The 25,003-nt window shown below is 40.9% G+C and overlaps 1 protein-coding gene across 4 annotated transcripts; it reads left to right on the plus strand.

The window, feature by feature from the left end:
* Positions 1–1,639: 1,639 nt before the first annotated feature.
* Positions 1,640–22,390, plus strand: LOC128634124 (E3 ubiquitin-protein ligase UBR2-like). Of its 4 annotated transcripts, XM_053684386.1 has the most exons (5): positions 9,780–9,916; positions 10,683–10,763; positions 10,952–11,124; positions 11,536–11,741; positions 11,834–12,111. In XM_053684386.1, exons 1-5 carry the CDS (start codon positions 9,896–9,898, stop codon positions 11,929–11,931), a joined length of 579 nt encoding a protein of 192 aa, XP_053540361.1. In that variant the 5' UTR covers positions 9,780–9,895; the 3' UTR covers positions 11,932–12,111. The 4 variants fall into 4 exon arrangements, 1 of the variants encoding a protein (XP_053540361.1); XR_008397350.1 differs by lacking the exons at positions 9,780–9,916; positions 10,683–10,763; positions 10,952–11,124; positions 11,536–11,741; positions 11,834–12,111 and adding exons at positions 1,640–1,893; positions 9,191–9,255; positions 9,350–9,732; positions 21,396–22,390; XR_008397351.1 differs by lacking the exons at positions 9,780–9,916; positions 10,683–10,763; positions 10,952–11,124; positions 11,536–11,741; positions 11,834–12,111 and adding exons at positions 6,194–6,379; positions 9,191–9,255; positions 9,350–9,732; positions 21,396–22,390.
* Positions 22,391–25,003: the final 2,613 nt, after the last annotated feature.

The raw sequence follows: 25,003 nt of genomic DNA on the forward strand, positions 1-25,003 counted from the left end.
TCAGCAGGAGAAACAAAATTTATATATATATATATATATATATATATATATATATATATATATATATATATATATATATATATATATTTAGCGAGTATCGTGTTCTTGTTTGTCGTGTTCTTGTTTGTTTGTGTGAGATTTGTGAATAAAAAGGCTGCTTGAGTCACTTCTCAAGCCGTTAAACTTCTCTCAAAAAATATAAATGTTTTAAAATAATCCTGAAATTCTCATCGGCGTTGGCTTACTGAGCGATGAAGAGTCGGTTCAACTGATTCAGTTAATTCATTCAAGTAGGATAAGCGCTTTGGTAATGATTCTTTAAATGAACCGATTCAGAATCCTCTTCTTGAATCGTTTGAGTCGTTCTCACTCGGTCAGGGTTGCACGTGTGGGTTGCTTTTCCTGCACGTGTAATCAGCACGTGTTCACAGACCATAAATCCCGACCCCATGGTAGACACTCGACAGAAATTTCATACTAAAGTAAGTATTTTATATTTTCTGGGTCTAAACAGAGCAGAAGTATTGCTAATGTGTTGTACAGATTCTATTGGACTGGTGAACTGTGTGGATTTGTATATTTAACCCAGTTTAATATGGCCTGCTTTGTTCAGTCAGAGACAAGTAAATCTGTTCTAATGTTGATTTATTTTCCATAGATAAAACAAATGTTTGCTTACACATGAATACGTACTTTATGCCTTCAGAATGGTGGAGATTTGGGTCTTAACTATGGGAGGTGGGGGGTACTATAAAATGCACAGTTCTGAGACACTATATACCTATACTGTGAAATCAGTACATGTGTGTGTTTAGAATGGTTATAGCTTTTGGGGAAAAAAAAACTATTCTTGAATCTATTAGTCCTTGTTCTGATGCACCTGTAACGTCTCCCTGAGGGCAGCAGATTAAACTGATCAGAGCCAGGGTGAGAGCTGTCCTTAATGATGGTTTTTCCTCTGCTGAGGCAACGGGGGGTGTAAATATCCATCAGGGAGGGGAGAGATAATAAATACACTTATAAATGTGATTACTTGATGAACGTAGACAAAACTCTATACATGTGAAATGTTTTGTTGAAGTTCAGATGAATCTCTGATGTACAGAATCTTCAACAGAGTTCTGCAGAAAGATTTTGAATGCCTGTCATTCACCAGAACAAATTTGCAGGTGATCAGTCTGTCTAAAAGAAAAAATCTAAACACACAATATAAAATTCCTGCAGTGTGAATAAAGCCTTTGTGTTGCTTTTAGCAAACATGTCTAGTACTCTCGGTTCAATGTACACAATTTACCCCATTTAAATGCATTTTGGAAATTGTTCCACATGGCCTTAAAGTGTGAATATTCACTGTATGCCAAATAAGTAATCAAAGAATGGAACTGAATTTTTTCTTCTCTAATGGACCATTAATCACAATTATAAAAGATGGAAGCTCGGAAGCATCAGGTACAAAGTATCAGACCCCCCCCCCCCCCCCCCCCCCCACACACACACACTTTTTTTTCCCCCCACAACGGTTGCATGACTTTTGCTACACCATTTCCACTGTGTGTGTTACAAAGCATTTGAGGTAAAGTACTGCTGCTGTGAAGCCCTATTGGATCTGCTCCGTTTTTTAAATTATTAATAATAATATTATTAAATTTGCTCTCTATCTCTCCAACTCTCCCTCTCTCTCTCTCTGACACTTTCTCTCTCTCTCTCTCTCTCTCTCTCTCTCTCTCTCTCTCTCTCTCTCTCTCTCTCTCTCTCTCTCTCACTTCCCAGAGTAAAGAGTGTGAGACATCACAGCGAGAATGCAATTCCAAATCTGTAACATGTAATTTTACGCTATCAGAAGGAGAGACACGTTCAATCTCAGTCTTTAATTAGATCTCTGGCAACGAAGGGGTGTGTGTGTAAAACAATAACATGCATGATGTATATTATGATCAGATCGTATATGTGATTATAAGATTATAAGATTATACCTCTAATCTTATAAGGGATTAAAAATGGAAACCGAGCTTCGGCACATCAGTAATAATAATAATAAGTGGTATGATGTGATCAGTGGATCGATGAGGCTCTCTCTGAGGCTCTCTCTGAGGCTCTCTCTGAGGCTCTCTCTTAGGATCTCTCTGAGGCTCTCTCTGATTCACTCAGCGTTTCGTCTTCTCTCCACACCGTCATGTGTCTTTCCTTTTCTCCCGTCCGTGGCTCCGAGACGTGCTGACGTTCAGGTCTGGCAGGATGTTCTAGGATGGACACCTCCAGGGGAGTCAGGCTGATCGAGTACAAAGTGTTTGTGTGCTAAAGGGAAGAGATCTGGTGGAAAATCAGAGTTATAGAGTTATAATGCTGAGAAAAGTCTGTAAAGAAAAAACAAATGTGTTTTTATAAGGTTTTCATTTCTTTGATACACCCTCGTATATTATTGCACTTGTTCTAATATGTTATCGTTCCTATAGTAGCTGATAATCAAGGATGGGGTTGTGTGATGCGTTACCATGACCACCTGTTATTGTTATGCGTGTGTACATAATACGGGAACGCTTTAAGTGACCATTCCCATAATAGTTTATGGTTTCTGAGGCCCTCATTGTATCTGCATTATTATAACGTATTGCACTGGGGAGCTGTTTACCAAACAGTCAGTAAACCCTGCTGGAAGTGTCTTTTTTTATTTTATTTTAATTTTTTTTTATTTTTTTGCCCCCTATCACTTTCTGTGCGAGGGTGGATTGAGTGTTCTCAGTCCCGTCTCGGGCTAAACCATCACAGCTCTATTAAGATTGTCATCAAGTCTGAACATTAGAACCCAGCTTCCTTTTTTTTCAAGAACACACTATATGGCCAAAAGTTTGTGGACACCTGACCATCACACATGTACAGTATATACTTGTTGAACATCCCATATCATGTTTATGCTGCAATGAAGATTCAGTGAACTGCAGGCTGGTGACTGATTTCAGCACCAAGGACAGCACCAGCTGAGCCCTGAATCACTATGAGAGCCTGAGAGAAACAAGTCTCTCTCTCTCTCTCTCTCTCTCTCTCTCTCTCTCTCTCTCTCTCTCTCTCTCTCTCTCTCTCTCTCTATTTCTTTCTCTTTCTGACTGCCTGATTGTCTTTCCATCTCTCTCTTGATCGGTCTTTGTTTCACTCTCTGTGTATGTGTGTCTCACTGTCGTTTCTATCTTCGGTCTCTCACTTTCTGTCTGTCATTCTCTCTCAATTTCTATTCTCTCCCACTTTCTTTCTGTCTGACTGCCTTTCTGTCTCTATTGATCTGTGCCCCTCTCTCTCTCTCTCTCTCTCTCTCTCTCTCTCTCTCTCTCTCTCTCTCTCTCTCTCTCTCTCTGGGAGTGCGTGCGTGGGGAGGACAGAGCGCGGTTCTGAGACAAAATCTTTTCAAAATGTTTGGTAAACAGAGCAAATGATGTACTGCACACAATCATACACAAAGACCAATCATACTGTATAAAAGACAGATCTATTACAGAGAATGTCTAGTAAGGCACTTGTATGACCATGCGTATGACGACAAGATTGAAATGGGGTTTTTACCATTAGATCAGGAGAAAGCTTTTGACCGGGTCGAAGATGTTTTTCTTTTTAACACTCTAAAGGCTTTTGGTTTTGGTGAAAATTTTATCTCAATGATGAGGCTATTATACTCTGAAGCTACATTTATGATAAAAGTGGCCGGTAGCTTAAGTACTGCTGTGAAGGCTCAGAGGGGTATCAGGCAGGGCTGCCCCCTGTCGGGCCAACTTTACGGCATAATTATTTAACCCCTGCTATATAAGCTTATGAAAGAATTAACAGGTCTACAAATTGACACTCTAAACTGTCAACAACCCGCCAAATTATCTGCATGTGCGGATGATCTCACAGTTTTAATTAGAGGTGATGTTAAGGTGGTAAAATACGCTCTGGAATGTTATGGAAGAGCTTCATCTGCAAAAGTCAACTGGCATAAGAGCGATGTGGTGTGGTCAAGCTGTTAAAAGTCCATCACTTCCTGGCATCATGGACTCTATCAAATATCAACAGATATTAAATGAAAACCTGACCGCCTCTGCCAGAAAGATTAATATGGGCTGTGGTTGGATCTTCCAGCAGGACAACGATCCAAAACATACATCAAAATCAACACACAAATGGTTTACTGACCACAAAATCATCAAATGAATAAAACACCACAGAGTTGTTCTAGGAAAATATATTTACTGATGGGGTGGCCTGTTCTTCAGCTCAACGTGGAGTTAACAGCACATGCAAAAGTGTTTTATTCCACTTGCAACACAGCAGCTTGGCAGCACTAACAATTTGTTTAAAAAAATTAATAAAAATCAGCCATAACTTTAAAACCACCTGACTAATGTAGTGCAGGTCCTCCTTGTGCCGCTAAAACAGCTCTTACTCGTCGAGGCATGGACGCCACAAGACCTCTGAAGGAGTGTTGTGGTTTCTGGCACCAAGACCATAGTTCCTTTAAGTCCTGTAAGATGCAAGGTGGGCCTCCGTGGATCAGACTTGTTTGTCCAGAACATCCCACAGATGCTCAATTGCTCAAAGAATTTGTTGGCAGTCAACTCCTTGAACTCCGTCATGTTCCTCAAACCATTCCTGAACCATGTTTTGTAGTGTGTCAGCGAACATTATTCGGCTGAAGGAGACCACTGCCATTAGGGAATTTTGTTACCATGAAGAGGTGTACGTGGTCTGCAACAGTGTTTGGTAGGTGGTACTTGTAAAAGTATATTAACATCCACACAAAAACCAGGACCCAAGGTTTTCCAGCAGAACATTGCCCAGAACATCACACTGCTTCTGCCAGCTTTTGCTCCCCACTCGCATCAGTGAGCCTTGGGTGCCCTTGACCCTGTCACCAGTTCACCAGTTGTCCTTCCATGGGCCACTTTTGGTAGGTACAAGACCTGCCGTTTTGGCAATGCTCAGACCCAGTTATCTAGACGTCACAGTTTGGCCCTTATCGAGGTTGCTTAGATCCTTACACTTGCCCATTTTTCCCCAAATGTTTGCTTGGTGCCTGATATACCCCACCCCTTCACTGGTGCTGTTGTAACGAGATAATCAATGTTCTTCACTTCACCTGTCAGTGGTTTTACTGTTGTAGCTGATCGGTGTATAGTTGCATTTAATGTTGTAGAATGAAAACACATTCCTGTTCTCACTTGTGTTAGCATGTTGTAAGAGCTGTTCTTCCCTCACCTATTGTGTGGTGTGTTTATTTATTTTTATTTATTTATTTTATTTAAAAAAAACAAAACTTTTTTTATATATAAAACAAAGCAAAAACGCTGCTTGTCATGTTACCGATAGGGCCACAGAAATGTCCTCTGTGCTGATGTCTTGGCTGTATCTGAAAACTTGTAGCTTTACTTATAGCCCTGACTTTTACTGTGTTGAGACTGGAGATTCCTTTCAGAAATGCTCCATTAATGTCTCCTAACATAAACCCACTAGGACTAAGATGATTTATGCATTGTAGCACCAAACAAAGGTTTCAGTCACTTTTCTGTCTGTAAATTGTCCATCACTGTGTATGGGGCCATAGTCTTGTGTCCTTTATTCATCTCCGTAAACAGTCATCATATTAACCTGTTGACTGGTGTTTATCAGACAGGAGCCTGTGGTTTCCTACTCTGAACGCTGTTCGAGCCAGGAGGCCCCACTCCACCCTTCACCACCCTGTCAGTCACCCACCCAGCCAATCACATCACTCCTGTAGAGCTGCTCCGACCAGAGCAACACAACGCCATGAACTAGGCCTACTGGAGGTATGTTTTTCCATCAAATAAAGGACATAACTACTGGGTTTTCCAAAAGTCTCCATACATAAGGGACCATGTCTGCCAGTACCAGGTTGGTTGTGCCTTCGTCAGTGACGTGCACTTCTCGGTTGGTCTGCAACACTTGCAGTTTTTTTGAATTTGTTAATAAGTTTGGAAACTGTGTTGTATGTTTGCTGTGTTTGCCATGTTTCCTGTTAGTCCATCGCAACCTTGCCACAGCTTCCTGATACAGGCATGAGAATGATTTCAATACGTTCTTCTCTTGTCAAAAGCGTTCTTAAAGGCTATCTGGGGGGGAAAAAATGAAGATATGAAAAAAAAATGTTTTTGGAAGACATTTAGGTTAAAAAAAAAAAGGTTCATTTCCCCCATGTATAATTCTGCTTTGTTGCATTGGACGTCTTTGTTTTGTTATATAAGGCGTTGGCTTTATACTCCGTTATAGGCAACTTTGCATAATAACACCATTAGTGCTTTTTTTCCCTACGGTGAAATGATCGAATGCTTTAATCAGATTGCTGAAGACTCAGAGTGCCGTGTGGTCTCGGGTGCCGGGAAAATCTTCACTGCAGGTACAGCAGTATGTCATTTTTTTTCAGAATTAGAAATATGCTTTAATTTTTATGTGGGTTTGCAGTGCTTTTACTCTCATAGCTGTTCAGTTTTATAATAAGCAAGGGCTCCATGTGCTAAAACCACAACACTAAGTGAAGTTCATTTAACAAGCATCCTTATTCTTTCCTAGTGCAGAATGTATTACACTTCGAGTTTAGTAGTTAATAGTCTTTCTCATTAGGGATGTGCCCGGTATTCGAATACACATTTAACCTTTTGAGGTGCCATTAGTTAAGTCAAGTGGGTTTTTATTGTCATTCCTCTATATAGCTTGTATACACTGGAACAAAGTGACATTCCTTCCAGACCATGCTGCAACACACTTTATGTAGTCTTGCGTACTGTTCTGTGTGAGACGAGTGCAACACAATAAAAACACAAAACAGCAAATACACAGGACAGTAGATACACAGGACATGGACTGTACACTGTAAGCTACTGTGTAATGTAGCAGCACATGTATTGCAGCAATACTGGCAGCAGAAATAGTTCCCTAGTATAAAGTGACTGATGCAGCTATGTAAAGTCTTACTGGGTTAGTGCGGTGTGCAGTGGTATGAGTCTTACTGGGTGAGGTCTTTGACTAGCCCAGGTGAGCACTGTAATCTGACTGTCTCAGGGAAGAAACTGTTGCAGAGTCTGCTGGTGGTGGCACGGACGCTCCTGTACCTTCTGCCAGATGGCAGGAGGGTGAATAGTCTGTGAAAGGGGTCGTCCACAATACTGGTGGCTTTGCGGATGCACCGGTAGTTGAAGGAGGTGTGTGGTGGGTAGAGAGACCCGATGATCTTTCCAGCTGCCCTCACAATTCGCTGTAGGGTCTGGCGGTTGGAGACGGTGCAGTTCCCGTACTACACCGTGAGACAGCTGGTCAGGACGCTCTCGATTGTCCCACTGTCGAAGGAGCATATTATTCGAATATTCAGGTGTCTGGGTATTGATTGTACCCTTTATTGCCATGAAGTCAATGAGAAAATCTGGTCAGTTCTAGCAGAACAGTTACCCCAGACATTGTGTAAGTTATAGGTGTTCATGTGCACTAGGGCTGCACGATTATGGCCAAAATGATAATCCCAATATTTTGATCAATATTGAGATCTCGATTATTTATCACGATTATTAATTGATTTTAGTGACAACATTTTTTATTGCACTTTCACATTTAAGTTTTCTCATGCCACAATATAACACAAGTAGGCATGAGAACTTGAGCTGGTCAATTATGACAGAATTTAGGAACATCGTGTGAGTCATGACATTAATTTGCCTTCTGATAAACTAAATGTAATATTTTCAGTTCATTTTACAGACTGTATGCACAAAACAACTGTTAACCTGTTTGAAGTCTGCTCCTCTTAAATATATTTAAAGCTGCACTATTAGACATTTCCACTCTCCTGGTTCTGGGCTGGAGTCAGTTCTCGAAACCGCTCTGTGTGTATTGTGTGTGTATATCTGAATAATCTCATATAGGATGTGATTGGGTGAGTTCATTTACCCGTCAGATGCAAAGCGCTTTAGTTTAATGGTGTTCATTAGGGATGCTCCGATCAGGATTTTTACAGCCGATACCGATCCAGATACCAATCTTTTTTTATTTAAACTTTAATCAGGAATTCTGTCATAAACAGTTAAATGTAAGCTCTCTGTTCATGGACACTGTTAACTGAATAAAATAATAGCAATGAGAAATACTGTTGGTTAATTGATAAATATACAGTATAAAATATTTATTTTTAAATATCTTAAACAATAAAGAGTCCTAATTAAGAGTAGACTAACACAAAAATGATCCATATTAGGAAAAAGGCTGATAGCTTTCTAAGGAAATAGTGATCTAAGGTTAAGGTCAAATTGATATTAAATGCAACCCATAGTAATTAAACATTATTTCATTTCTCATTTTATTCATATTTTATGAAGTTATTATAATATCTATTTTTTTATATATTAAATGATTTATTTATAACTAAGCACATTTTCTGTCTTTACATTTTAGTAGTTTTATTTTTGTTTATCAGTTTTAGATCGTTTCCCCAGTACAGTGTCCATGTCTGCTGATAATATTGTGTTTTGGGGGGATAAATCAAAACATGGAAACTGGAGTTGACTTTTCTAGTGATATCTGGCAACCGTGAGTTTAAATGGAGTGAATTAGAGTTAGTGAAGGAGAGCTGCAGTGTACTGTATGTTTACAACCCTAAACTCAACAGGAAGTCAGCATTTTGATTTTTCTCTTAATTTCTCTTAAATCCTGGACCAGGACCCCTCGGTCTGCAGCATTACAGGAAGATTTCAGGTTAGACATTACGGGAAGAGTCTCGGTGCTGTTATTGTCTCTGGGGCAGACATCAGTTAACATTGTGACCCCTTCCCTGGAGAGAACAGCATTACAATGCTGAAAACAGTTTTTGTAAATAATAATTCACTACTTAAAGCATGTACCCGAGCTCCTGCTATGCAGTAACTAAAACTGTCTGCAACTCACGTGTTACTTCATTCTTTAGTTCCTTCTCTTAAGTGTAGAGCCTCTGTCAGTTTGTGTGATTGATAAAGAAAAGCACATAAATGACAAAATACCAGCTTGAGTGCCTAGTGGTCTAATGAGGAAATGCTCTTTGGAAGCTCAATATATGCACTTATCCATTTGCATTTTGATTTGGCTGTTAGTGCTGAGGATGTCCTTAAGGTGATGTGCTGCTTTTGGCAGATTTAGTAATTCTCTTTAGTCACTTGAGCACTAATGGTTTTTCTAAATTTTTATGTAGTTTATTTTGGATACAGGCAGAGGAAGCTCAGCGAAAGCTTAAGAGACAGAATGGAGAGGACCCAGGTAAGCTATTTCTTCAGTGATTGTAGTCATATCTGAAAATGATTGGTCAGTTGAATGCAGATTGCTAAAGTATGAGTGTCTGTGTGTGTCGTAGCCCTGCCTCCATTCTGCCCACTGTTTGCCAGCTTGGGAAACATTCTGCAGTGTGACGTGCTGCTTGGCATGCTGGGAGCTGTGCTGCAGTGGGCTATGGAGCGCAGTGGAGGACACTGGTCTGAGTCCATGCTGCAGAGGGTAAATGTTTGGATGTTTTGTTAAAATGACATGATAGTGTAGTAAATTCAACAAAATTCCACTTGCTATGCTGTGTTCATGAGCATCACTTTTTAATGACTGAGTAGTGTTCACAATTCTGTATGTGTGTGTTGCTACAGGTGCTGCACTTGATAGGCATGGCTCTGCTGGAGGAGCAGCAACAGCTAGAGAACATTGGGGATGACGATGAAGTTACTTTCAACTTCACCCTCAAAATCTCCCGTAAGTTTTGTACATCATCTCACACAATAGAAAGTCTCAAGCCTGTAGTTAGATCTGTGGTTCTTGTATCACAGGTCCCGGTGAAGCCCCCGGCAACACTACAAGCATCCTGGCTCTGTTAGAGACCTTGCAGTGCACGCCTCACTTGGAAGTGCACAAAGACATGATTCGCTGGATCCTTAAAGTAAAATTACATCTTGATTAAGTTTGCAATTTGCCTTACTCTCTCTATGCGTGCACCTAATATGTCCAGCAGGTGGCAGCCTAGCATGTTTTACAATTCGCTCACTGAAGGTAGGTGCAACATACAAAAGATGAGCGTTTTTACCATGAAGTTTAAAGCAGTGCTGCATCAAGACCTGTTTGAAATCCAAGCAGTGCAACACCACTCAAGGTGGCGTGGCCGGTAGGCAAAGCAGCACCTCTCACCACGGAGAAGCACAAATGCTTCACTGTCCCAAAGCGGTTTTGCTGCTGATCATCTGTAGGTGGCCCTAGGGGTGTTTTGATGTGGCTTATTGTGCGTATTATTAAAAGCTGTATGTCAACATGAATATTTAAATGACATGTAAGGAATGCTTACTACACAAACTGAATTTCCATGCACTGTGATGTATGCATTTTATTTTCCATATAATGAAAACTGTCAGGACACCTGCACCAGGCAGAACATGTACATGTAAAGGCCATGGTGTAGGCCAGGGCTAATGATGTATTGCAGTATGTACTTTGAAGAGAAACAGGCAAATTAAATGTTAGTAAAATTGTAATGCATCTTCAGTATTTAATGGTATGGTGTGTGTGTATACTTTTTAGTACACAAATGTGTTCTATTGAACATCTGCTTAGTTTTGCAGACTTTGATTGTGTGTGCATGTAGTTCTAACTGCACTGCTGTATCGTTTTCTTGTAGAAGTATTTTCCTAAATTATGTGTCTTTTTCTACACAGATGGTGGTTAGCATTAAAACGATGCGCGAGTGCACAGCTGCTGCACCTCCCTGTGAAGGAACTGGGCACTGTCACAAGGAGGTCAGACTTTGAGCAACTTTCTATTCCACTGACATATTAACCATTACCCTTTAAAGTGTTGAAGAGATTAAATCTACGTGCGTGCGTGCGTGCGTGTGTGTGTGTGTGTGTGTGTGTGTGTGTGTGTGTGTGTGTGTGTGTGTGTGTGTGTGTGTGTGTGAGTGTGTGTGTGTGTGTGTGTGTTGCAGACTGTGTGGGACAAAGACAAAGCAGAGAGAAAAAGGAAAGCTGAACTGTGCTGGAAAAAGACCATGACTCAAACATTAGAGAGCCAGAGTCATTTTATCAATAAGTACATAGATCTGCTCACGCAGGATTCAGAGGATCTGGACGCCTCAGCCTCTACATCAGCAGAGCATGGGTACCTAAGCATGCTCGTAGTGACGCAGTGTTTTTAATAAGTCAACTTGTATTGTATTCTCAATATCCAATCAGTACATTTATGTCAGTAAATGCATGCATCAACACTTCCTTGACTTTGCTGAGCAGTTGTCTGTTCTTTGTCCTAAAAGTTCTTGCATATAATGGTGGTCTTCACATAACATAAGTAAATTCCCATCCTTAAACTCTTTATCTTGCATATTCATTTAGAGCATTTTCTGTTGGGGTAAATGAGTAGAGAGGATCCTAGGCCATTTTTAGCAATTTCCTGGTGATTAAAAAAAGATGAACCCATTTATTCAACATTGATTATTTTAACAAATTCAGAAGTACCTTAACATAAAATTAAGGTTATAGTGTACTTGTAACCATCCGTCTCTGCTTGGTACAGCCCCAGTTCATGTGACGGTGCTCTGGTGTGTGTGGGACCTCGTCGTTGGCGTGCCAGAGGAGGAGAGAGGAGGCAGATGGAGATGCGTATCCTGTGTCACGAAGCGCAGGAGATCCTACCTGATGGCACCGCCATGGTGCTCGCTGCCTTTGTCCAACGCTCTACGGTCATGTCCAAGAACCGCAAAAGACCCCCTCACAATCCAGGTAAGGTTATGGTTTACAGTGTGCAAGTCCAGTAATTGGATAGGTTTGAGTAGCCAGTGTGCTTATTTCTGGAGGATACATGTGTGTTCCAGAGAGCTATGATCCCCTCTTCATGCACCCTGACCTGTCCTTTGGTACCCATACCGGCAGCTGTGGCCACATCATGCACTCTCACTGCTGGCAGAGCTGAGGAGTTGGGCAAAATGTTACTTCTAGACAGCCTTCTACTTAATCCCAAATAAAAAGTTTTGCTGCTTTCAAATGTTTGTGGATATAGGCAATAGATCAGCAGCTAACAGTAAATAGTTTGTCTAGAAAATAATATGACCTCTATATGAGCAATCACAATAAATTAGCTAATATTAATCAATCAGTCTGAATGTTTTGTGACTGAAAAGTCAAAAATCTAATCTGTGATGTACAGGAAAGTCTTCATGGATGTGTGGTGATCGATAAGATGTAGATAGAAATTGGATGTGTTTGGCTTAAATATGCGATCTGCAGATATTTATTTATTTTTTGACCCAATACAGTGAGCTGATCATCGACACAAAGCATGAAACAAAGCTTGCTATGTGCACTTGACTATTTTTCACTGTCTTAGATCAAGCCAGTGTTACTTTCATAGTCTGTAAACTTATTGCGCCTCATGGGGAAGCAAAGAACGTTAACCTGATCTGACCTTAGGAGTAAGTTCAGTTCAATTCGATTTTATTTGTACAGCGCTTTTTACAATAGACGTTGTCTCAAAGCAGCTTTACAGAAATATCAACACGGTATACAGATATTAAAGGTGTGAATTTATCCCAACTGAGCAAGCCATTGAGTGGCGACGGTGGTGAGGAAAAACTCCCTAAGATGTTTTAAGAGGAAGAAACCTTGAGAGGAACCAGACTCAGAAGGGAACCCATCCTCATCTGGGTAACAACAGTTAGTGTGAAAAAGTTCATTATGGATTCATATGAAGTCTGTATGGCCTTAGGAGCAGCCAGAGAGTATCAAAAGCTAAAGAAATCAGGTGATTGAACTTGTTATATATATATACACATCAGAATATATCCACTGGACATTATTAAAGTATAATGAGGTGGGGGTCAGAGTGCAGGCTGCTGTGTTAATGCACCCCTGAGCTGAGAGGTGTGTATCATTGAGCTTATGTGTGTTTGTGTCTGGTTTATTTGCAGGTCTTTGAATATCAATGATGCAAACAGGGAGGAGAAATATAACAGGTATTTACATACCAGTCAGTATGTGTGTGTGTGTGTGTGTGTGTGTGTGTGTGTGTGTGTGTGTGTGTGTGTGTGTGTATATGTGTGTATATGTGTGTGTATATGTGTGTGTATATGTGTGTATATGTGTGTGTATATGTGTGTATATGTGTGTGTATATGTGTGTGTGTCTCTGCACCACTTAACTCCTGTCTCCCATTTTTACTGCATTTGTAAAACTGGAGACACTGCAGGGGGAAACCACTCAAACCCTCTAGTGTGTGAATCTCCCAGAGCTTACACATTCAAACTGAAACTACACAAGCACTACAAACGTGTGTGCGTGTGTGTGTGTGTGTGTGTGTGTGTGTGTGTGTGTGTGTGTGTTTGTATTTGTGTAACAAATAAAGTAGCAGTAAACCATTTTTGTGTTGATCTTGATGTATGTTTTGGATCACTGTCCTGCTGGAAGATCCAACCACGGCACATTTGAAGCTTTCTGTCAGAGGCAGTCAGGTTTTCATTTAATATCTGTTGATTTTTGATAGTCCATTACGCCATGTATCCTTTCTCTGTACCGTCACTTTGGGGTGGTAGTTACATCCATCGACTTGGATAAGCAAGTTACAAGCCATCGATAAGGGAAACCTGAGATCAAGATACATCTCAGGTTTTATTTATTTATCTTCATTTATTTTTAAATTTTTTTTTTAAGAACTCACTTTTTACATTCCTTCTAATAAGTCGCCTAAATGCATTCTTAAGTTCATTCTGCTTAAGGCACTCCACAAAAGCTTAGTGGAGTAGTACTCCAGCTACCCAGGAGTAGTTGATTAAAAATAGGCGAGAGTATTTGTTTATAAAACTAATTGTTGAAGCCCTAAAAAGAGCAGTGTTCCTGTGGACCTCAGGGGAAGCAGTAAGGAGCTCTGTTCATTTGAGAACTTTAAGAAAAGTAACCTGGGTGAAGCTCTTGATGAATCTGGGAGATGTTGAGTATGTGCAAAAAATTGAAATATAACATTTAAAAAGTTTAAGATTTCACAGCATATTTGTGTGTATGTTATTTCAGTATTAATGTTCTTATTATTATTTTAAAACTTTAAAAAAAAAAAAAAAACACATGTGCCAGGGTGTACAAATGTTTTTTTTTTTTTTTTCCTGGTTGCGTATTTAAAATTCTTACTTGAACCGGTACATCTATACGATATATTTTCGTCATGTGTGTGCTTGTGTGTGTATTTGCACATGTATGTGCACGTGTGTGTTTTCCTACTATAGGTGTTTAAGGACCCATTTCGGTACTTCTCTAAGCAGGAGCTGAAGGAGCTTTTCACACTGGAGGACACGTACTCGTCCTCCACTCGGCTGCAGCTGCAGTCGCTCCACTCGTCTGCGTGCCGCTCCGACCCTGAGCTGCAGTGCCACATCTCCTCTCTGAAGGGCATGAATGTGTTTGGCGTGTCCCGTCATGACTTGCTGTTCTCTAATGACGATACTCTGCAGGACGAGGACAAATATGGTCACAATTTGGCCCATATCTGTTCAGCGGTGCTATATCTAGGCCATATGTGACGGATAATACCCACATGTGGCCCAAACGTACTTGCTATTTGGGATGTCTGGTTGGAGTGTGAAAATTTTAGATGCTGGATTGACAGTTATATTATTAAATAACAATATGAACAGCAAGATTATTAATTGGAGTAGCATAAGTAATGAAAATAGCAAATGTTAATATTCATAAATACAGGTAATGGGATTTAGTGTTAATAGTGCAAGAGTAAGTGTAAATATGAATCTGAAACAGATGTGGCTGTTCATCTCAGTGCTTTAATTGAAGAAAAAGTCAAAAATTTTTTAGCCATGTTGCATAACGTACATAAAGGGCAAGCAGGCGGAGCTTGTGTCCCCAAACATGATCAGTGCTTGCTTTGATGTACAAAACTCCTCATATGGCATAGAGCACGCACCATACAGCATTCCTCAAATCAAGGCCTAATTCTAAACCACTTTAGCTGGAAGACCCACCCACACACTGTGTGTGTCAGTGCCTGTGTCTGTATGGTTGGATTATGAGCAGGTGTGTGTGTGTGTGTGTGTGTCAGTGACTCGGGTGTCTGTACAGTAAGCTGATGAGCAGTTGTATCTCACTGTCTCCAGTGTTAATGTCAATGGCCTTCAGAAAAAAGTCCAGTGCTTCCTGTTTCCTCCCTTCAGACAAACACTGTTTCCCAGAATGCACCAGTGAATCAAACGATTCCTCTTGATGTTTGACATCATTTGGACTCTGCACTTCAGTGGCTGCACACTGATGCACAACTTCACTAGAGGCCAGTTGAACGTCAGTGAAGCTCTTTACCATCACCTTCCTCTTCCTCCTCGCACTCAACCATGTGTTCACTAGGCTCTGGCTCGTCCTCTGGCTCCTCCCACTCCTCTAATTTTTCCTCTTTCGTCTCTGGTTCCTCCTCTTCCTCCTCCATATCCTGCAGCTGTGACTCTACTCATGAGTGTCGTGATGCGATTGATGTGTTTATGCTGCATCTGCGGTTGGTGCCATTATTCAGCATGGATTCGGGTGTGGAAGATCTGAGGCCCATGAAGCTGCGAGCTAATGGACTGCTAGCCAAAACAGGTTTCTCCACCTCTTCTTCTTCATGCCCCTCTTCCTCACCATCATAGATGACTTTCAGTTTTTTCTTCTTGGTGGGGCAGAGCAAGGACTCGTCTGCTGCAGTGAAATATACTGATTTCTGCCTACCACTATCATTGTTGGGTGTGGGGTCAGATTCATCTATAGCTCCAATGGCAGAGGTTTAGATGCATCAGCATCAAACTCGATGCAGGCTTTTGAATCAAAGTCCACCTCTGATAATGCTTTTGGTAAGTTTGACTCAATTCCCAACAGAACTACAGATGAATCTGATTGCATGAAAGGAGAAATGTGCAAGGTCTGATTTGAGTGAGTGTGTATGATCGGATTTCTCCTCTATGATTAAACGCTCCTCATCATTTATGCTCTTAAACACTTGTCCAAAATAACTGTCCTGTCACCTGTGTAGATAAATCCATCACATGCTCATCCTTCACCTCCATCCCTCCATCCATTCTCATCATCTCCATCTCGTCCGATCCTGATTGGGTGAGATCCACCACAGCAGGTGGGCTGAGGTTATGGCAGGGTGGCGTGGTTTTGACATCATCCATCGTCGTGTGTTGGTCTGGGCCCTGTTGCCATGACAGCGGGAGCCAACTGGGTCCTGAGTTCTGATTAACGCTGTCCATCATGAGGCTGTGCAGCTGTGACTCGGCCTGGACCGGGTCCTGCGCTTTCTGCACACGCTGGTCACTGTAAATACAACACATACAAATACAACAGCACGGCACACTCCTGACTTCAAAAAAGAAATTGCGAGCATTCTAGCAAAAACTTTCAAAAACAATTCCTCTATTGAGAACTGCCCTCCTGCTTTCTGGACTTTTCTTACTCAGCAAGAAAAAGAAAAGAGAAACTTCAGCTCCGGTACAACCGACCTTTTACTACGCATAGAACATCTCTATTTGAGGAAGAGTAAGAAAACATATAGTTAAAAGTAAAAATACTAAAGTGTACCGTACCCCTAAAGCTGATTGTTTGGTGGGGAGGTCTGATTGCTTATTTGGAAACAATCTGATGAGACGCTGTGACATTTATTTCTTCTGGTTTAGTCAAATTCAGATTAATGTTGTTTACAACACAGACAGCAGAAAATCCAGGTGGAGGAGTTTCAGTTTCTGACACTGTGGTCTCAATATCTTTAGAACGAGGAACTGAACTCTCCATACCTCCTGAACCACACCCTGATCACAAGCACTTGGTGCTAATGGGCTAGGGGTTAGGCTTTTGGAGTTAAGGGGTTAGGGGTAGAGAATATGAGTTAGGCAGTAGGAAATTACCTCTGTTACAGTGCTGGTGGACTTGAAATGTGGAGTTTGTGGATTATCAGTAAGACTGTAATTCCCAGAATGCACTGCATGAGATGAGAGTGAGGAGGGTACAGGATTCTCTGCAGTGCCAGTGTACACCTCAGAGCTCTGGACTCGAAACTTTACATTCTGAAACCCTGCAAGACAGAATTGTGTCCATAGCACATTATCAGTCTTACCCTGTGTGTGTCTGTCTGTCTGTCTGTCTGTCTGTGTGGTCACTTCTTCCATAAGGCATGTGTTGAGCCATGGCTGATGGATCATAGGACCTGCCCGATGTACGTGTGACATCCTCAAATCCCTCAGAGTAGAGGTGAGGTGTGTGCGTAAATGGATTCATGAGAATTTCTCATCTCTCTAGAGACGGATGTTGAGGAGCAGCACATGTAGACGGTCACTTCTGCTTTGCATTCATTTCCCAGCAGCACTGAGTACTTTCACACACACTGTGACTCAGTCTCCAGCATACACCCCAACTCCGAGTCTCTCACACAGCGATGCTGCCTTTTCTGGATATGAATCTCTGCATGCAACAGAGCAGCTGGGTCCTGCTGACCACACACATGAAGGTGAGAAGTGCGCATGCACACACACACTGTATTTCAGCCTGCCTTGCTGAATTCCAGAAGCTGCTGCTAATAAGCTAGTTTGTTCACTGTGTGTGTGTGTGTGTGTGTGTGGGGGGGGGTGTATTATTTTGGAAGCACACACCTGTATGGTTCGATGGAAACATGGTGTCAGGACGTGCGCTGGTCTCTCAATACAGTTTCCTCTGAAGCCCAGGATTTGGTTTTACTATACACTGAAGACATTTGGGTTTGAGATATGTCGGTCATTTTTAGGACATTCCAAACATGTTCCAATATTTTCGATCATTTGAAAAATGGGTAGGTTTAAACACAAGGTGCCATATTTTAAGTTGTTTGACCAGAATTTAATTTCCTAATATTTACATCTAAATTTGTTAATCAACTCCTATTCATCGTTTGATCTCAAGCCCAAATGTTTCCAGTATATAGCAAACCAAAATAATTGCCCTTGCTGTTCTAATACTTTTCTCCATATAATGGGAATAGCTCAGCAGCGGTGTTCTTCACAGTGGCTGACAGTTTTTGGTCTTGGTCTTGTCACTGAGTTGACCTGTGGAGATCCAGGGCAGGTTTCATGGTGATTTTCTCTGGCAGGTGGGGCATCTTCAAGTTACTTGGTTACAGTTATATTTCTATAGCACTTTTCTAGACACTCAAAGTGCTTTACACTGGGAGGAGACCACTAGTGCGTATCCTCCACATGGATGATGGGACAGCAGTCATAGTGCTCCAGATCTCCCACCACACACCAGCTATTAGTGGAGAGGAGAGAGTGATGTAGCCAATTCAGAGATGGGGATTATTAGGGGGTGATCGAGAAGGCCAATGAGGGAATTTGGGCAGGACACTGGGGTTATACCCCTACTCTTTTTTTTATTTTATTTTATTTTTATTTATTTTTATTTATGTTTTATATTTTTAATGACCACAGAGAGTCAGGACCTCAGTTTAATGTCTCATCCAAAAGACAGTGCTGTTTATACAGTAGTGTCCCCGTCACTATATTGGGCCATTAGACCCCACACAGACCACAGGGTGAGCCCCCCCTGCTGGTCTCACTATTACCACTTCCATCAGCAAGCTTAGTTTTCCCCAGGAGGTCTCCCAGTACTGGCCAGGCTCAACCCTGCTTATCTTCAGTGGGACGCCAGGCAAGAGCTGTAGGGAGAGATGGCTCTGGTTATGTATTTCTGCATTCAGTGATGGACTGGGAACCTGTTTTCTCGTAGCTGCCCTAACTGTTTAGGAGGGCGTGCTCCTCAGTGCAGAGGTACACTTCCATATGTAGGCTCTATTCAATGACTGTACGCTGTGCTGTGATTGGCTTGCAGGTTTGGAGGCAGTGTGTTTGAAGTGCCACTGCACTACGATAAGCCCGCCTTTGAGAGTGAAACTCGCAGCTAGGAGACCAGCAAAACACACTGTGACTGTAAACACACACACACACACACACATGCGTACATGTTCACATACACTATACATACATTTACAGTCACAGGTTTGGATTTAAAAATGCATTTTATTTCATTTCTGTGTTATTTAATGACCTCATGCTGTGGTTAATGGGAGGAAAATCTCTCTTCTCTTTTATCTCTGGGGTGTGTGTACTGGAGAAACACACAGTTCACCAGCTCCCTCTGCTGGACATGTGTTGCATTACCTCTCTCTTTCTCGCACACACAGTCAGTATATACTGAATTTGCCATGTGACGGGTGTTCCTGGTTCAGTATGGGTGGAGCTTATGTGAATTTTTTTTCAACTTAATCATGTGACATCCGTTAGCTTTTCTTTCCACTTGTTCAGCTTGATCATCTATTTAATGCTGTATAGCGACTGCTGGGGAGGTAACGTTAATGTTCGCTATGTTAACTAGTGCTGTGGGTAGGTGACGGGCTAGCACAGCTGATATTACTAAACTATTATACTGTTTAATTATAGGCAGGCTTTTATGCCCACAAATACTAAAGAAATAAAAACAGACGCTAGTGGTAATGTTATACAGTTCAGATTATACTTAAGCTCCGCCCTCACTGACTCAGACACACCTGTCAATTGGCACAAAAAGCTTGCTATTTAAAAATAAATAAATAAATAAATAAATTCTTAAAATTATTCTAATTTTACTAACTATTTTACAAAATATCAAAATGTGTCCTTTTATGTGTGTGTGCTTCACAACGTGGCCTTATTGGTATCTTCTGTACTCTATGAACTACTGATCTGAACTGTTAAATAAGAGGTGTAATTTTAATCAAATTATAGTGATATGAAAATGTAAACTGTAAATAAAGTCTCTTTTTATCATGAATGTGTGTGTCCACTTGGTCCCTTGGCATGAGCGGGGATATTTATCTAGAGTATCAGTTACTATATGAAGTCTGTAGTAACAGCATTTCTCTGAAGATGATTTAATGGAGCTTGTGTTTAGAGTGTAACTTGTACTTTAGTTTTCTTCATTTTCCCAAAATTTAACACCAGATACTTCACAGTACATGGAGCACATGGAGATACAAACTTTATAGTTGACATGAGGGTAACACTGTTTACACAAGGGTAACAGGCTTGACACTGAGGTAACACTGGTTACACAAGGGTAACAGGCTTGACACTGAGGTAACACTGTTTACACAAGGGTAACAGGCTTGACACTGAGGTAACAGGGTTTACGACCTTTAAGTGTAGAGATCTGATTAATTTTATGTACATATGTGTTCATGAATAAAAAAACGTACTGTCGTGTCTGCTCAACTTTTTTTTTGATGAGGGATATGCAAATTGAATTTAAATTCACTAGTCTTACTTAAATTTCCTATATTAACTTGTAGATTTTAATTATAAATATATTTTCTAATTATTATAGTCTCTATTGTATCACTGGAACAATGGCCCATATACACTCAGCTAATCATGTGACAGCAGCACTGTACATGAAATCATGCAGCTACAGGTCAATAGCTTTATTAATGTTCACATCAAACATGTATTATTGTGTATGGGGAGGACCGGGTGGGTGTGAGACCCAGTTTCTGTCCCAATTTCTGTCCCAGTCTGGCCCGGCTCCTTCAGGAAATACTTTATCTGATGTGTATATCAGCTGCTTATTTCTTCTTGGCCTTTACACACAGTAAAGGTTTACTGTGCTGCAGTTCTACATGTCTTTATACTTTTGACCATTAGGGGGTCTCCAATGTAAACCCTTGAGAAATTAAACATTTTCAACACATCTGTAATAAAGCTGCAACTTTTGGGGTTTTGAGGGTTTTTTTTTTGGAGAGTTTTTTCAGGTTTGGAGGGTTTGAGGGGTTTTTGGACTGTTTTGGCGGGTTTTGAGTTTTTTAGCATTTCGGAGGGTTTCGGAGGTTTTCTGAGTTTTTTTTAGGGTTTTGTAGGGTATTGGAGTGTGATGATCATGGTGACAATGTTGACGATGTTGATGACGACGATGATGTTGACGATGATGATCATGATGACGATGATGGTGACTATGATGATGATGACAATAGATGATGACTATGACCATGATGATGACAATGATGATGACGATGAAGAAAATGATGACGGCGACGATGATGATGATAACGATGGTGATGATGATGACAATGACGATGATATGACGGCGATGATGGTGACGATGATGATGATGATGATTACGATGATGGTGACGACGATGATGGTGATTATGATTACGATGATCAGAACGATTATGATTATGATTATGATGATGGTGACGACGATGATGACTGTGACTATGATGATGACGGCAATGAGGGTGACAATGATGGCAATGATGACAATGACGATGATTATGAGGACGATGATGGTGATGGTGATGGTGATAATGATGGTGATGATGGTGATGATCTGAAGTCTTTATTTTCTCCTACAGCGTGTATGAAGCAGTGCTGCACGGAGCAGATGACGGAATGTCTGGACTGGATTATGGCTGAATGTAAGAATTTGTATTCAAAATTTCTGCAGAGTATGGCGATCTCCTTCATACAGAAGTCAGATGGTTGAGTAGGAGTAAAGTACTTCACCGTTTTATTTCCTTGGTGAGTGAAATTACGGCTTTAATGGAACTGGGGGGGGGCGACACTAACCTGTTGTCTGATGGCTGCTTGATCTTGCATTCTTGGCTGATGTGACAGAGAAACTGAATCAGCTCAATCTTCAGTTACAAGGTAAAGACAAAACCATATGTGATATGATCAGTGCTGTGAAGGTATTTAAAGCAAAACTGTCATTTTACCTTCAGCAATTGAAAAACAAAAGATTGCAACACTTCCCGTCATTGGTAAAGATAGAAAGAAAGCCATGCAAATGCAACCAAAGTTTTGGATGTACTCGAGTATTGTGACCTCCTGTCCAGGCTTGGGCAGGAATCTGAGGAAAGGTTCAGTGATTTTGAAAATCTTGAGATATGTGTGGCATTTGTTGCCAAGTCTTTCATGGAGATAGACATGGATCACATTTCAAAGCAGATGGCTGAACAAAAGTTTAACTATGTGCTCTTCTCATCAGCAGACCATAGGCAACAGCTAAAGGGTGTTTCTGTCGTGGTTTCTGTAATGTAGTGGTTATCACGTTTGCTTCACACGCAAAAGCTCCCTGGTTCGAGACTGGGCAGAAACAAGCTAGCAATTTTGATCTATGCTTTAATAACTGACCGGTTGTCATCACCGTAGGATCAGGTCCTCTAGGAACAGCCGGAAAGCGAGACCTTGGACAGAGCAGATTTCCTTCTTTTGTGCCTTTGTAGCAAAGCAGTTAACATTTGCTTACAAAATGAAAGGGAGTCTCTGGTTTTCTACAGAAAGTGGAAGCCTGGCTCTTTCGTTGCTCAATAAGACTCTGAACGTGACTGGAAAATTTTCCATAAAGTCCTGGTCGCCAAGTTCACCTATCAGCGAGAGGTCTGCACCCGAAAAAGGCTGGGAGCGGTTTCCCTTCCATTGAGCTTTTGGTGCAAGGCAGATAACAGCTGCTTGCAAAATCACAGGCAGTCTCTGCTTTTCCACTGAATGTGGGAGCCTGGCTCTTTCCTTCAACAAGAAGACAAGAGTAATGATGCGCTTGATTCGAGGGTTAGGGGTAGACATTTCCAGGGAAGAAGAGAAACAATACAGAGCAGCAAGTAGTTACACAGACTCCTGAATGTTCTCAATAACCATACATTTCATGGAAACATCAACCAGAAAAACTGAAAATATATGTACACACTGTATTTCACAATAATTAACAATGGTCAAGTCCATCAATAACGCAAATGTCCAAGACTGTTAAGTTCAGTACCCCAACTAAACTTTCTAAATCTTATGGTTCGGTCCCCATTTGGGCGCCACTCTGTAGCGTGGTACCTTATGGGGTTTGGACGCCAGACAGTTCAAATTAACAGTCACTTATAACTTATAATTTGGACATCACTCAGAATAAGGCTACTCAATTCTTACAAAATAAGTTTATTATTATTTATGCAATAAACATAAGAAAATACAGATCGTTTCAGTCATAGAAACCGAAATAATGAAAACCAAAAAGTTCCCCTACGTGGGATTAATAAACGCACCCATAAGGAAACAAGGCTCTATTCATAAAAGAAAATTTTCACACACAAAAGGCAGAAAAAAAACATTTAACCCCAAAATAATTCTTAACCAAAACAAAAAAGTTGTTCACTTTAAAGCTGCACTTCAATGGCGGTGATTTAAGCATACGGGAGTTCGTGAACCCGAAAGCATGGGAAAGAGCAGTCAGATTCCGCTTAACACTCGGAGTTCTTTACAGACAGTAACATCCAACGATTTAAACATACTGGTTCTCCACAAAAGTATTAAAGAAAGGATCTCAAACCCATGATGTGCCTCCGAACCCTCAAAACTCCGCTCGCTCGTTTATTCACCTTGGCAGAATATTCCCGAAGTGTTCGCCAGCCTCCTGAATCAATATCCACAAGGTTATAATCCACAGTAAGAGCATTAGCATGGTCCTTGGCAAACGCACACCATCAGTTCCGCCATTCTCACCTGGCTCTCATTTCCGCGTCCCGCTTTCTCTCATCTAGTCACCTGTTCTTTTTATTGCTTCCTAAGACCCCACCCTTCTCTTCATCTCTTTTTTTACTTCCGTTAATGAAAACACCATGGAATGGAATGGACTCCGCTTCTGTGTCAATAAATGGTAAAATGGTAAATGGCGCACTTATATAGCACTTTACAGGGTGACTGCTAACTCCCTGGCAAAGAATCTCAATTGGAGAGGAGTCAATGGAAAGACTTCACTGGCCACTCTCAAACTTGGAGAGGTCATGATTGGTAAGTATATCTGTTTACATACAGAATTAGCTGTCTCTCTCAGATGATATGTAAGGGGTAATCCACGGCTAGATGTGCATTAAACGATTTTAGTGCATGATGTGGAGGAAATGAACCACTCGTTCAAATCGTCACCTAGCCATGGATTACCCCCCTTATACCATGGTCTTTCCACAATTAATAAAGTTAAAGCTGTCATTGATTTTAGAAGCACAAACTTTGATTAGAAGTTTAAAATGACAGTTAATTTCTATTAGTTAGGTCGTTAGATCTGGAATTTTGCCCGGTATAAATCAGACACAGAGATAAAGTAGTGTGATGAGATTACATTTATTTGAATGAATTGACAGATATCTATCAGAGACAGAGAGATTAATCATGTATGAATTTCCTGCATCATGTGCCTCTCAGCAGTCAGTCAGTGCGTTTACATGGACAACAATAATCCACTGTTAACCCGATTAAGACGATACTTTGATTAAGAAACTACCACGTAAACAGCAATTTTTAATTACCTTAATCTGATTAAAGTCATTACTGGAAGTAAGCACTAATCGAATTAAGACATGTAGTACTCCTGTTTTAGTCGCATTATCAACGTGTATTACAGACATGTAAACACCTGAATCACATTATTAACGTTGTGTGAGTTTTCACCGCATTTTGCGACAGGACACGTACACACACGGCAGTGCTCAACATTTTACGGCGAACAAGAGAGCACGGCTGCGTCCCAATCCGCATACTGCGTCCCAATCCGCATACTTGCCTACTATAGGCCTGTAGTGGGGAAAATACATCTATCTCGGCTACTATATAGACGCTAAGTGCACGGTTTGGGATGCAGTTCACGGCTTTAAGCAGTTGTCTATTTGCACGTACAGCATGACAAAAAAAAACTGCGCTTAAAGCGTTCATAAAAAAATTAAATAAAAATACCCAAAACTGTATACTATACCATAACGAAGACGAACTGTATGTTGACGTGAAATTCTGGAGGGACGTCGGACGGCGTGGCGTTATTACACATGTAAACACCTTATTCACGTTATTATCTTACTCAGAGTAAGGTCAATAATTAGATTACTGCTGTCCATGTAAACATAGTCAGTGTTGCGCAGCAGTAGTGTAGTAAAACTGAGAGTTGAATTACTTCACAAACAGTGATGGTAACACCTCATTG

The sequence above is a fragment of the Ictalurus punctatus genome, chromosome 12 (genome assembly GCF_001660625.3).
Source record: "Ictalurus punctatus breed USDA103 chromosome 12, Coco_2.0, whole genome shotgun sequence".
Classification (NCBI taxonomy): Eukaryota; Metazoa; Chordata; class Actinopteri; order Siluriformes; family Ictaluridae; genus Ictalurus; species Ictalurus punctatus.

Coding starts and splice junctions, on each gene's coding strand:
- LOC128634124 (XM_053684386.1), top strand. CDS start 9,896: ATGATTCGCTGGATCCTTAAA. Junction 10,764..10,951: donor CTGGGCACTGTCACAAGGAG/GTCAGACTTTGA, acceptor TGTGTGTTGCAG/ACTGTGTGGGACAAAGACAA. Junction 11,125..11,535: donor TCTACATCAGCAGAGCATGG/GTACCTAAGCAT, acceptor TGCTTGGTACAG/CCCCAGTTCATGTGACGGTG.